The sequence below is a fragment of the Astyanax mexicanus genome, chromosome 2 (assembly GCF_023375975.1).
Source record: "Astyanax mexicanus isolate ESR-SI-001 chromosome 2, AstMex3_surface, whole genome shotgun sequence".
In the NCBI taxonomy this organism is placed as follows: Eukaryota; Metazoa; Chordata; class Actinopteri; order Characiformes; family Acestrorhamphidae; genus Astyanax; species Astyanax mexicanus.
This window is the reverse complement of record NC_064409.1, coordinates 19,086,135-19,101,447: the sequence shown is the minus strand read 5'-3', so window position 1 is coordinate 19,101,447 and position 15,313 is coordinate 19,086,135. Positions and strand designations below refer to the sequence as shown.

Here is a 15,313-nt window from a genome sequence, read left to right as displayed (position 1 = left end):
CAAAATGTCTCATTATCTTTGTAAGCTGAAGCATTTTAGAGTTCCTTTCACTGGAACTAAGGGGGCGAGACCAACTCCAGAAAAAAACAACCCACACCATAATCCCCCCCGCCACCAAATTTTACACTTGCCACAATGCAGTCAGACAAGTACCGTTCTCCTGCATCTTAGCTTGAGTAACATTCCATTCTTTTTCCATGGGGTTTGATATGATGTCGGCTCACCTTCTGCAGCTACTATAATAGCTTCATCTATTCTAAAAAAAAAGGCTTTCCGCAAGGTTTAGGAGTGTGTTTAGGGGTATTTTTGACCAATGCATTTGTGCGGTTAGACCCTGATGTTGGTGAGAAAGCCTGCCTCACAGTCTCTATTCTAATTCATCAGAAAAGGGTTTTATCAGGTTGAGATCAGGACTAAACTCGCTCATCCATGTCTTTATGGACCTTGAGTTGTGGACTGTTCCGGGGTCATATTAAAACAGATATTGGCCATCCCCAAACTCTTCCTGCAAAGTTGGGAACATGAAATTGACCAAAATGTCTTAGTATTTTGGTAACCTAAAGCATTTAAGAGTTTCTTTTAATGGAACTAAGGGGGCGAGTCTAACTCCTGAAAAACAACCTCACACCATGATCCCCCCTCCACCAAACTTTGCGCTTTACACTTTACACAAAGCAGTCAGAAAAAATACCGTACTCCTGAAACGTATTCCCCTGCTTAGCTATGGATCCACATTCCATGAAGCTTTCTACGTACTATCTGTCTATCAGTCTGTCTGTCTGTCTGACTGTCTATCTACCCCTTCACATATCTCTTTCCTTCCTTGCATTCTTATCTCTTTTTGTTATTATTTTTTTATTTCTCCATTTCTTTCTCTCATTCCTCTCATATGTCTTTTTCTTTTATACCCTTTCCCTCCTCCTTTTACCAACTCCTTTTTCTCTTTCTCTGTCCGTAATTTGCTTATCATTAATAAATGATGTTATGTAATAACAAAAGTTTGGGAGAAGGACCACGCCCGAACTCTACGTTCTAACTCCACCCCCTATCAATCACCCCGTCCTATAAATACCTCCCCTAACTAACTATCTCTCGTGACGAAAGTTCGCATCAGTCGAATCTGCCGCACCCGCCTGCTAGCATTAGCTTGTTCTCCGTCATGGACCTTTAACTCACCGCCTCCGACGAGGACCTCTTCCCTCCTAGCCAGCCTGTCTCCACTCCTGCTCCACCTCGCCGGGCTCGTCGTCTGAATTCCGTAATCTCCATTCCGGCTACTCCTGGTTCTACTCCGGCTACTGCTTATTCTTCCTCCCGGGTCGGTCGTCCTCACCAGTGCACCCCCGGATCTCGGCACTCCCGCCGCTCTTCTCCCCCTTCCCCTACTCCTCCTGCGCGGGCTCGCCGCTCCGGACGCCCGTCTTCCTCGGCCGGCCTCGCCGGCCCTGGGCCCCTCTCTCCTAGTAAGTCCCAGCCTCCTCGCATGTCCGATTGGACTGTTGTTAAGCTGCAGCGGGTTTTTGAAGGACCGCGGCGTCCCTTTCCCCCGTTCTGCTCCAAAAGCGGAACTTTTCACTGAACCTCTGAACAGCGCACATGAGCCGCAGCTCTTGCGCCCCTGGCGCGGCACCAACTCTCGTCTCTCTCGTCTCTCTTCCCCTCAGTCGTCCAACTCCCCCTCCCTCTGTCGTCCAACTCCCCCTCCCTCTGTCGTCCAACTCCCCCTCCCTCAGTCGTCCAACTCCCCCTCCCTCAGTCGTCCAAACCCCCTCCCTCAGTCGTCCAAACCCCCTCGCCGCTGCTGCAGCTCTCGCACCCCGGCGCGGCACCAACTTCGCCTCAGCGCCTCGTTTCTCTCGTCTCTCTCGTTTCCCTCTTCCCCTCAGTCGTTCAAACCCCCTCTCTCAGTCATCCTCCTTCTCCATTTCTGCGTTCCTCCTGCTGTTCTCCAACAGTGTTGCCAACTTGCCAACTTAGTTTTTGTTTGTTATTGAGAGTTTAAATGAACACACATGCTCTTCAGTTTCTCCTCAGCGAGCAGCAGGTGCTGCCGCGAGCCCCGCGCACGACACTCACAGCGCAGTCTCAGTCAGACCACACACTCACACCGCTCTTCAAACACGCTGCAACGAACTGCGCATACCTAAAGCCGCCGCTGACTGTCAAAAAAAACAACAAAAAAAAAAACTTAATCATGTAATTTACGTTAAAATGGAGTTATTTTCAGAAGTCTCTGCCTATTTATAAAAGCAACAGACGTAGTTCATTTGTTAGAGTTCATTTGTAACATTTGTAACATTTAAGGGGTTTTAATCACAAATTGCAGCCAATGGCTACTTTCCTTACTGAGCAGTTGGCAACACTATTCTCCAACCCGTCCCTTCCAGCCAGCCTTTCTCCTTCCTTTACTCCGTCAATTCTCTCCCCGCCTCCTCTCTCGCCGTTTCTCACCGGGCTGCAGCACCCGCTCAGCTCCTTGCTGGAGCTTCATGACCTTCATTCTCCATCTACAGCGCCGCCCCCTCTCAGCTCGCGCTGCGGTTCATCTCCAACACTGGAACCCTGCTACATTCCAAGACGCCCCGGATCTGGAACTTCATTGACGTGTGTTTGCGGGACGAAGCTCCCCATCCCGCGATGGGCCTGGCTGTCTAAGGCTGACGTGGTTTCGGCTTTCAAAATCCTCCCTCTCCATCCTGACTCCTGGCGCCTTTTCAGAGTCCGTTTTTCAGTTCACCTTGCTTTTGGGTGCAAAGTAACCCCAAGCTTCGACTCCTTTGCTAAGGCGCTCTGCTGGATTTGCTTAACACGGGCCCCAGTTCGTGCTCCACCTCCTGGGTAACTTCGTCATCGGTCCTCCTTCCTCGCCCCTCTCGATGGGTCTTGAAGCCATGACCAGCGCTTTCACTCGCCTCCGTGCCCCGCCGTCGGAGAACTCCGTTGGTCCCTCCACATCTCTCGAGTTTCTTGGGATCTTTCTGGACTCCGCCTCCTTTCAAGTCTCCCCGCCCGTACCTAGCACCGTCTTTCCCCCCTCGGCCACTTTATTCACAACCCAAAATCGAACCCAGGGTCGTTCTTTCATTTCCCGCCTCCTCCGCTTGGCTTTTTCGTCCGAGCCCTCCACCATTCGTTATGCTCAACTGATACTGCACGTCAGAGCTCCATTTCTGGCTGTGCCTCCTCTGCAATCGAACGGGTTTTTCTTCTACGCCAACGCAGCTTCCAGCTCTGTTGACATTAAGCTATTCACAGATGCCGCTCCTTCCTCTGGTCGCTTCTGCTTGGCCAGAGAACTTCATCTGCTCCGCCGCGCGATTCTTCTGCGCTCTCTGGACTTATATGCGGCCCTCGTCGCTGCCCTCCTTTAGGGACATGAATGGTCAATCTATTCTACTCCACTCTGATCAACCTCGCCGCAGTCCACATAAAAAAAAAAAAAAAAAGTTGCTCCAAATCGCTAGAAATCTTCCCTTTTATCCGTCGTCTCACTTGGCACTCCATTAAGCATCAGTTCACCACTAAAGCTGTTCACACCTCAGGTCCATTTAATTCTATCGCTGATAGAATTTAATTCTATTCTTTTTCGTTTTCAGTTACAGAAATTCAGATCCTTGGCTCCGCATGCAAATGCAACCCAACCTCGGTACCTTCATTTTCACAAACTACACTTCACCTAACCCCCGTGTAAACGAACTGATCTTCCAAGCTCAACAAACCATCCTTTCAGCCGTCCTTCTACTTAGATTCCTCAGATGCTCAGAATTTACTTCCCTTAAAATCTCCCACAACTCCTTCTCAGCCCCTAATTTCAGATCTCATCATCCTTGACTCAGATACCCTTACCTTCAAGAATGAAGCAAACGGACCAAATTGGCAAAAACCACGATCCTCTATCTATTCAAACTTGACTCACCCCTCAGCCCGTACGAACCACTCGTCCACCACTTAATCTCCGCCTCTTTCAACAAGCATCACCTTTAGATCCTCTGTTCACAACGGAATCTAGTAGTATAATCTCAAAGCACTGGTTCCAACACATCTCCGTCGCATCCTTTCTGCCAGTAGTTACTCACCAGATCAATTCTCCGCCCACTCAGTTTAAATCGTGCAGCATCCAACGCCTCCAGACAAGGAATCTCCGAGCACACGATCAAGCTCCCCGGCCGGTGGTCTTCCCAAGCTTATAACCTATACATCCGTTCCCAACCAGACGGTTTGAGACAGGCTCATTCCAAACTAGCTTCCACACAAGCTCCAATTTTGGGGATATAACTGCACGCTTCTTCAAGCACGCAGTTCAGAACTCCAGCCCAAATTTCCCTGAGTTCCCTCCCCTTTTTCCTTCTTCTTTCTCTACTTCTTTAGGCGTGGTCCGCACTTAGCAAAATGAAGTTATGTAATAACAAAAGTTTGGGAGAAGGACCACGCCCGAACTCTACGTTCTAACTCCACCCCGTATCAATCACCCCGTCCTATAAATACCTCCCCTAACTAACTATCTCTCGTGACGAAAGTTCGCAACCCACCTCCTCCCCAACAACCCCCTTTTTCTACTCTTCCACTTCTCATTAAATAAAAAGGGGGGGATATAACTGCACGCTTCTTCAAGCACGCAGTTCAGAACTCCAGCCCAAATTTCCCTGAGTTCCCTCCCCTTTTTCCTTCTTCTTTCTCTACTTCTTTAGGCGTGGTCTGCACTTAGCAAATAATATTAATAGTAATAATAGCGATATAAGATCTCTCTCAGCTCTTTCTCTCTAGCTCTTTTAACAACCTAATCTCAATCTACACAAATTTTAGGTTTCTAAAATAAAAACGGAGAACCCGTTGACCGGGACACACCTGTATCAGAAGCCGGTGGGCCGCTGCAGTAAAGCGTTTACACACTTGGTGCAGGAGCTGTGTACGGTGTGTGTGTTGATGGGCAGTGGTGTGAGTGAGCTCACTGCCGCTCAGGCCGTGTTCTCTAAGACTGGAACAAGCCTCCTTTTCATCTCTGGCTGTAATGTGTGGGGTGGAATTTTCCTGTAAGAGCTTGTGTAAGCAGTGCGGGGGGACGGTGGGGGGCAGTGGGGGGGTTGGGGTTAGCTGGATGTTTATAGAATACCTGTTGGTTTGTGTAAATGTCAGCTTGTCTACAGACCTGTTCCAGCCGTCATTTCTAAACGGCCACATTGGCAACACCGGCTGCACCACTGATCCATAATCTGCCCTTCTGTGAGGGTGTTTGTCGTTTTTAAAATTTTTAAATGATGCACATCTAGTGGTCTTTCTTTACATCATCATAATTTCGTAATGAATGAATCAGTAGAAATGCTCCAGAATGAAAATTTTAAATTAATTTTATTCAATTCATTCTTACAGCATTCTTAAGCTTTAACATTTAGTAATGTTTAATGTCTTAACTGCTGTAAAGTTTAAAAAACATCCCAACAAGCACATGTTCTACACCAGAAGCACTTTTGGTTCCATAACACTATGTGCGTGAACAGCCTTTAAATAGGTAAAAAAACCTTTATTTGTTATTATTTTCTTTATAAAAAAAGCTAAAATTATTTAAATTTATTTAAAGTAAAAATATATCTACAAATAAGATAAATGTAATCAATAGTTTCAAGTTGAAAAAGCTCACTTTAAATGAGAATTATTAAATATATTGACTCGATTTAACTGATGACTTTATTTGTCAAAAATAACAAATATAACTAGAATATATCCTTTATTATTCTATTTTCTATAACAAGGAACTTAGGCTTTATATTAGCGGTCTATAGGCAAGTCGTCAACCGCACACTGTGCAGCTTTATTTAGGGCATGTCAGTGTGTGTTTTGTATCACAAGGACGCAAAGATATGCATCGCATGGCTCGAAATGCACAAAAGGCATGCACTAATTCTCTTAATTAATCATGTATTTTGGGTGTAACGTAAAATAAACCAATTAGCATATCTCTTGTCCTTCCCTTTAAGAGCCAGGTGTGCTCTGACAGCATTGTTATTTTATTTTCTATTCTGCTTCTTGTGGATGTAAAAGTTGGGTTTGTGCACTGCTGTGTGTCATTGTCTGCATGTATGTATGCTGTGTGTGTGCACGGAACATCTGCGTTACCAAGATAGGAAAAGACGTCTGACTGGTGACTGTTGTCAGGATTTTAATCTGTCAGTGGCGCACCTGTGTTTTCTATTGCCAAGATAGCAATATGCCAACAATGTACCTGAACAGACCTCACTTCCATACCATCATGCCCATCAACGTAGATATTTTTTCGTAACCTCCATTGCTGTTTTAATGGCACAGCTGCAAGGCATGATAAAATCATTTTTGCATGGTGTAAGATAGCAATAATCATTGTGATACACCTAGCATCTTTGTCCAGTTCTCCTTATTTGTAGCTTTTCTTAATCTGTTTTTAATCTAAGCCCAATGTGAAGACAGAGCATGAAGGTTCAGTGCAACTAAAAATATATATATTACAATTACTTTACTGTTACAGCATGCAGTTCTCTTACTAAAGGTACAAACACTAAGTGACCAGAGAACAGTTTGGTACATGGTGCATTTAGTTTCATACCTTGTTTTGGCCTGCTTTTATTTACACACCCTGAACTGAGAACATACACTTTATTTTTTTTTATTTATAAAATAAAAAGAGCATATAAATCATTTCATAACCAAGATGTTATTAAATGGAAGAATCTAATAAAACCCTGCAGTCAGAAAGGGTGTGTCGAGTCAGTCAGTGTGACTGTTTAAAAGAAATAAAAACAGCTACAGAGGAGGAGTACCCATGAGACAGTTTGGTACCACCCCAGTGACAGCTTGATACAGTACCCTCTTCTGAGAGTGTAGTCTGGTCACACCCTGGTCACTGCCCTCTGTCACACACTCGCTGTCTTTGTGTCTCCAGCAGGGTGGGATGGCATAGGTGCGTGCTGTTATGCGCATGTGAGTGTCAGAATGTGTGTGAGTGTGTGTGTATGTGTGAAAGGCCCCATTTTTCACTGTGTAAATATATGCTTTCATGTCTGACTGAGGTAATGCAATTTTTTATTGATGTGTGTTTGTGTGTGTGTGTGTGTGTGCGCGCGCGCGGACTCCTTACGGCTCCTTATGTAACTAGTTCGTCTCTGGGCCTCATTACTGCATAGCATTTAGAGCTGTATTCTGGCAGAGATGGACGCAGGCTGACATTTAGCAGCGGTGGGCTGATGGAGTGCGTGTGCCGTAGCCCCGCGTGCGTTTACGGCTTTCGTTTTGGCGGAAATATGAAATAGACAACTGTGGGTTATTGATTTTATGCTAATTTGGGCTCCTGTCGTGCTGCTTTCAAGCTTGATTTTATGGGAGTGAGTCACAAGACTGAAAGAAGCACCAATAAGTGCCCATAATTTAGCCTTCAGTAATGCTAATTCGGTTTTCAATGCTAAAATAATGCTAATGCAACATTCTTTGGTAATTGTTTTTGGCTCTCGTCGCCTTGAACCACTCCTGGACCACTCAACAGTGATAAGTGTTATGGTTGTATATTTTTGCAAAGCTGCATTGCAATGCTGCATTGCTTTATTTCAACTTTATTTTAACTTTCTTCATTTTTCATTCTTTATATTTATTTTTTTTAAGGTTATAACACTGTTCAGTTTCCAAATTTTTTGATTTCATTGTGAAAAAATATTCCGCTTTTAAAACAGACACAAATTGTTATGGATTATTTCTTTTTTTTTTTTTTTTTTTTTTTGGCCCAACCACCACCCCCCCTCTTCGGAGGACAATTAATACTTTATTTTTATTTATTTATTTATTTATTTTATTTTTTATATATTTTATTATTATTATTATTATTTATTATATATATATATATATATATATATATATATATATATATATATATATATATATATATTTTGTGTGGATATAGTTGTGGGAGTTCAGGGTTGGAGGGATGGATTATTTCTTATAGAATGCAGCTAACTGGAATACCAATGCACCCAATTAGCATTACATAATACCGCATTTTTCACACTATAAGGCGCACTGGATTATAAGACACACTGTTAATAAATGTCTATTTCACACCGGATTTTTCTCCTGAAAACTGTTCACTCGTGTTGAGGAAAGCGCTTCCGTTTATTTACAGTGAACTTAGATTTACAGATTTCTACTAAAGCTAGCCACACTGCTGTACACTGAGAAACCCTGAGTGTTATTATAGATATTAGCTATTTAGTCCTAAATAGCTTGTTTTAGCACGGTAAACACACAGGCTACAAATACTCATACTACTGAAATACTCGTATCTGAATGGTAAAAGAGCGAACTAGCTCGAACTAGCTCGAGGAACACACGAGCTGTGCAGTTTTTAGTGTAACTGTAAAGCGATTGTAATTCTACGCAATTCTTTAGGTGATCATGAAAGGTGACATGCAGCACGTTACGAAAATTCACAGGGGAAGAAGGAGAGAGAGTGAGACAGATGGAAATGACTGAGACTGAATGAAAACAACCGTGTGTCTCAGTCCAACAAGTGTGTGTGTGTGTGTGTGTGTGTGCAGATGAAAGAGAACAGTAGGCTTTTATCTGGGAGCCACCGATGTGGAGCGCCCCAATAATGACAATGAGAACCCATCTCCACGATTACAAAACAAGCACGGCATCCAAACACTCTTTTTTTACAGCCTTTAATCATTGTATATTGTATTCCTGGCCTGATACAAACATTTCAATCCATCATAACCTTTTCATCAGCTGCATCGAACAGGTTTTATTCTTAACGGAGTCCAGAAATGGACTGTTTGCATATTTCTTGAGTATGAAATCATTTCACAGTAGCTTTAAACTGAATGTTAATATGTACAATGTAAAAGCGTCACCGTTCTGGTTCACAAACCTGATTTTGAATCATTCGCCACGTTTCCACCAACAAAAGTAGGTGAAAGAACCAGGAACGTTCTTTCGCTGCGGGAACCGAATAAATCAGGTTCTCCAGCATGAACCATGACCACTTAAATTCACCACCATTGTGCAACGCCTTCTGTTGATGACGTATAATGTGACGTTTTGACTGTTCCACTTAAATTGGTAAAAACGCAGAATGGGTCGCTGAAAAGCACGACAGTTCTTATAAGTCCGAACAGAACTGGTTCAAGAACCAGAGTCTTTAATTTCGATGTACTAAATATCAATTTATGTAAAGTTAGTCTTTGCTGTAGGCCCCATCATTGGTCCAGGTCTGCAGCATCTGGAGCCTCACAGAACCTGTCGTATGTAGGTGGCAGGGGCGGAGCCAAACCCCAGGCAGTAGGCAGGACCAAACTGGAGGCGGTGGGGGGAAAAGAAACATACAAGCAGGAAAGGGCGTGTAAGAGGAGGTCTTAGACAGGTGGAAGCTGGTGATTAGTTGAGATACGAGTGACGAGCACTGGAGTTTCCTGCTAGAACTTACTCTGAAGCTTTTAGTTCTTTTGGTTGAAAAGCTCTGTCTTTGAACAAATGTGTGTTTTAATTACTAATACTAACTAGTTTTTGAGTATTAGATATGTAGTATAGGTCTGAATTTTTTTTTGTGTCTGTCATAATGGTTTCCACATTATCACATATTATTATTATATTTTTTAAACAGAAATTAATAGGGAACAATGTTTTTGTGCACTTCTTTTTTTTGCAAAAATACAATACAATAATAATATAATAATACACAAGTAGCACCCAAACAACTACATAAGCTACCACCTAGGACACCATAGCACCCACCTGGAAATACCTGCCTGGCCGCATCACTGCATCCACTAAGCAACACCATTGCAACTAACTGGAACAGCATAAGAACCACTTTGCAACACTATCACCACCATTTAGCAACACCATACCAGCTAACTGGTCCTTACTGTACTATCTTTGTTAATATTTTGTAAATAGAGGGAGTGCTCCAGCTCTGGAAAAAATAAGAGACCACTTAAAAATTACGAGTTTCTTTGATTTTTACCAAATTGAAAACTCTCTAAAATATAATCAAGAGGAAGATGGATGGTCACAAGAATTTTTGCACCAGGAGTGGCATAACGTTATCCAAAAGCAGTGTGTAAGACTGGTGGAGGAGAACATGCCAAGAAGTTTTATTTAATCAAATATTGATATCTGAACTTTATTAATATTATTTAGTTTTCTTTGCATTATTTGAGGTCTGAAAGCTCTTCATCTTTTTTGTTAATTTAGCCATTTCTCATTTTCTGCGAATAAACGCTCTAAATGGCAATATTTTTATTTGGAATTTGAAAGAAATGCTGTCTGTTGTTTATAGAACTGGTAGGTTAGGCAAAATTGCAATAACCAATACACTCTGAAGAAATATGTGTATAACAAAACATGTGTGAATGCAATAGTTTTCAGGAAGAAATTTTCTGGAAAAAAAAATCAATTCAATTCAATTCAATTTTATTTTTATAGCGCTTTTGACAACAAAAGTTGTCACAAAGCAGCTTTACAGAGAAAAACAGGTTATCTTCCTACTCATCCCATCCAAGAGTATTGGATGGACCTCCATCCATCATTCCAGAGAACCCAGTTTCACCACTGCTTCACAGCTCATTGTGCTGTCAAGTGCTTTATACCCCTCTACAGCCCCAACCTGGCATTAGCATTGAGGTAATAAGTTTCAGGTTAATCTACTCCAGAGAGTTCTATTCTATTGGCAATACTTCTTTTAAACCTCAAGCTCAGAATTAGAGAAGGAAACTTCAGACTCCAAACATGTCCTTTGATTTTTGCCCAAAATGTCTTACAAGCCAGAAGCAGGCGAGCCGAGGCTCTGCAGGCAATTAGCATGTATGAATCACCAGCCTGCTAATGATCTGAGTGAAAAAAGCAGAGGTGGTCAGTGTACAGTAACCTCCGCCTTTTTCTTTCACACTCCTTTCTCCACCTCTGTACACACACAAAGGCCTAATTAGCTAATTTTATCCCTCTGAGGGTTCAGTGTTTGGCTGTTAATGGCTACATCTGAACTTTATAATGGAAAACCCCACTGGATTTGGACAATCGCTGCTTGAATGTGTTGATGTGCGGCTCGTTCGATGACTGAGTATTGTTTTTTTTATCTTCTGCAGGTATGACGTGGACTCGAAGAGCAGCAACCTTTCTAAACATGTGAGTATTGATAAAATACCTGCTCTGTTTCTGTTTTTCTTTTTTATATGTTGATGATCTTTGTATACAGCCCCAACGTTTAGATAAGCTACTGATAAACACTGATGTAAAATGACTTTATAAATTTATTTAAAAATAAAAAAAAATATTTAGACATTCTGGACTGGTTATTTAGTTTTTTAGTTTCGTTTTAGTTTTTTTTAAGTGACTCTTTTAAGGATGGGAGGTTAATCAAATTAGTTTGAATAAACAGAGTATGCCAGAAAGAATCTGTCAAGTTCTCGTCCTGTTCCAAGTCTTTCCTGGTCTATTTCTGAGTTTCTCTCTTTTTTTTTTCTGTGCCTGCGCTTTCTTTCTCCTTGTCTCCACCCCTTTTTTATGTTCTACTACCTGTATTTATTAGAAGCCCCACCCCCTTGTTACCTTCCCCCAGATGTTTCCTGTCCCCTTCTGTGTGTGTATATATATATATATATATATATATATATATATATATATATATATATATATATATATATATATAGCCTATTGTTTTCAGTGTTAGTTTGTTGTTTCTTGCGCATGATCAGTGTCTGGTCAGGTGTTCACAGATCAGGCGTGTGTTCACTTTCCTTATGTACTTATTATTTCATTCTTAATGTTTTTGGTTTATTGTTTGTTTGTTTGTTTTCATTATTTCTTATTGAATATTACTTGCGTTTGTGTCCTCTCTCCATGTCCTCTCCTTGCTGCACCTGACAGAATCTCAGTAGACAGACATTTGTTTCTGTCAAAAACCTGTAAAAAGCTCTTTTTATTTACATATTTTACACTTTTCTTTCATTCAGTGAAATGTAAGGAGGTTCTATTTTCACTGTGTTTATAATAGAAGCTTCATGTGAGGTTGAAGGGGGCTGCTTTTTACTACTATTTGTAAAATATATATATATAAATAAAATATGAATGAAATTAAATAGTAATAGTAATAGTATGAATTACAGTACCAGTCAAAAGATTGGACACACCTTAAATTGAAGATTAATAGTAAAGTCTTCTAAACTATGAAGAAAAACATATGGAATTAATTATTTAAAAAAAATTTGTAAACAAACCAGAATATGTTTTATATTTTAGATTCTGCAAAGTAGCACCTCTTGCTTAGATAAAGACAACTTTAAACAACTTGGCATTTTCTCAGTCAGCTTTAGGTAGAGTTACCTGGAATTATGCTTTTAGCTAAGAGTTAATTACTTGAATTTCTTACCTCTTAATGTGTTTGAGAGCATCAGTTGTAAGGTTGTGAAGAGGTAGATTTGGTTCACAATGAATAGCCCTATTTGAGTTATGTTCTAATCCATATTCAACTAATTAAATGAAAAAAAAAAAAGAAAATAAATGATGGTCAGTCAATCCGAAACATTGTAAGTTTTAACTTTGAAAGTATCGTCAAGTGCAGTCACAAAGAACATCAAAAATGTTATGATGAAACTGGCTCTCATCAGGTCCAACCCAGGAAAGAAAGACTAAGAGTTACCTCTGTTTCACATGATAAGTTTATCAGAGTTAGCGGCCCCCAGTATTTTGGTTTGTTTAACAATTTTAAGTTTATTGTATGTTCCTTCATAGTCTGGAAAGAGGACATATTGAACAAGAGAAGGTGTGCCCAAACTTTCGTCCTTTGACTACGTAGTTAAATATGTAACTTGTAAGAGTAACTTTGTAAAAACAAAAATTGCAGTTTGGGAACAGCTGCCTCTTACAGAAATGTCCGCACACACACACACACACACACACACACTCACACACATAGACAAATACAAACACACACAAACACAAGCAGGTTGTGTTTGTGCTCGGTCGTGTGTGATTTGCTGGGAGAAGGCCTTTGTGTAAAGAGCCTCGTCATTATTAGTGATATTATTACCCGCAGTGTTTGCAGACAAATGCTGTGCAATAATGCGCCTGCACACACACACACACACACACAACCACCCACACCCACACACACACGAGCACAGCTCTCCCTCCTCCCAGAAAGTTTGTTTTGGTAATTTGAGAGAATCTCTCTCGCTGTGTTGTCTGTTTCATCGCTGCAGCTTGTTTGGCAACCGCTCGGCTGTGTGTCGTCCTGCCCTCGGCGCTGACCTCTGCGTCTGCGGCTCAGTGACTAGACAGAAATGACGAGGGTGGAAGAGGAAACAGCCAGGGAGAGCTTAATTGTGTGTTTGGGACTGTTCATTACTCTGTTATTCAGTTTTAGAGGATTTATGGTTTCCTCACAGTGAATGATTGGAGTTATTCCGGGGGCTCCTGCCTCTTCGCTGAGTTTCCTCAGTTCCCACAGGGGCAGTAAGCAGTGAGCAGTCACAGCACTGAGCAGGACTATCCTAGGCTTAACTGGAAGGCGGGCTGTGGAGCGGAACAGTCAATAGCAGATCAGGAGTGTTTATTGCAGCAGTTGGTGTAATAGTGGCAGCATTACTGGTCATTACAGTCATAAGGCGCACCGGATAGGCCTGTCACGATACCAATTTTTTGCAAACGATATGTTGTCCCAGAAATTATTGCTATAAATGGTATTGTTGCCATTTTAGGATCATTAAATGGCACTAATATAATAACACAATGATAACATAATATCATAACAAAGAAATTACACTCTTTCAAGGACAATACACTAGGGTTGGGCGGTATTTAAATTTTTCATACCGCCATACCGTCGTATGGCGGTATAAAATAATATACATAACCCCCCCCCAACCCCACGCCAGTAATACCGCATACCGCCATACCGTCGTCAGATTATATGGCGGTATACGGTATTACTGGCGTGGGGTTGGGGGGGGGTTATGTATATTATTTTATTTTTGTACCTGTGTGTACAATTTCGTTTTGATTTTTTAAAATTCGTTAGATTATATTTCCTTCATCATTTTGAGCTTAGTTTAGTTAGTTATTTTTTCATTTCATATCTATTTTTCAGTTTTTAGTAAATGCTGTTTTCTAGCTGCTTGCTGCCTTCTATCTTATTTAGCATAACAGAAATACTCACTGGTCTTTTCAATGAATGTTGATTTACTCATTTAATAGGTGTATCTAACTATTTTAAGCCAGACAGGCACAATATATGTGCATTTCGTATGTGCAAACACAATGGACGTTATCACGACTATTAAAATTATTGAGGTCATGTCCATTTAGTGAGCGTTAAGTGGATAATGTAATTATTTTGACAGGCCTAGCACTGGATTATAATGCAAATTTTAAGCGGCACTTGTCAGGAACAGAGGTGTTGACGTTTTTTTTTTTTTTTTTTTTTTTTCTAATTCAGCAATACAGTGCAATACAGCTTTTGACAAATATCTCTTTGAATACTTAAACAGTGAGTATTTTAGGTTTGTTTTTAGTGTTTATGGAACTATTTATTAAAATATAAAATTTTGTAAAGGGAGCCGTGTTAAATTTTTTTGCGTATCTATTTTTAAGGTCTATTATTTACATTCTTTAGCTATTTGTCTGATAATAAAGTCTGATTTCTTCATATATTCTGTAATTTTGTGGGACAAAGTGAACCCAATAGCAATCAAAGCTTTAATTTAAAGCCTTAGTGTTTTATATTATATATTCTCCTAACAGTACAGTAACTCACAAACCTATATTAAACATGCAAAAAAAATAAAATAAATAATAATAATAATAATAATAAATACTGAAAATACTGTGATATACTGTGAAACCGTCAGAATCTTGAAAAATACAAATACTGTGATACGCATTTTTGGCCATACCATCCATCAATAGCAACAGCAAATATGCTTCTAGTTTGTAGCAGTCCATGTGACTGACTGGAAAGCCATTTAAAGCCATTTTCCCCGAGTGTGGTGTGTTATTATATGTATAAGAACTCCAACTGCATTAACTGGTTCGTTCAGAGCTAGTTAATTCATCCACTACAGCTCGAAGAACCGTTCTCCTGAATATACCATCATACATCAACTCCATCTAGACAAACTGTTCTGAGAAACATACTGTAATACATCCACTCCAGCCAGAGGAACTGCTCCACTTAAACTGGCCATCCATCTATCCAGCCTACAAAGCTATTCTGCTGAACACGTTCTGTTCCAGCCAGCTCCACCGATCTGAATCACCATCAGCTCCTCCAGCTCCGCGTCGACTCTGAAACACGGCT

General features: G+C 40.9%; 1 protein-coding gene across 2 annotated transcripts in view; it reads left to right on the top strand.

Annotated features, from left to right (window-relative positions):
• The window catches only part of LOC103023221 (copine-8), a 226,914-nt gene that overhangs the window by 78,003 nt on the left and 133,598 nt on the right, over nt 1-15,313 (top strand). For both annotated transcript variants that reach the window (XM_022671345.2, XM_022671344.2), the window contains exon 5: nt 11,103-11,142. In XM_022671345.2, the coding sequence (XP_022527066.1) occupies nt 11,103-11,142 (40 nt within the window). The remainder of the gene's footprint in view (nt 1-11,102; nt 11,143-15,313) is intronic.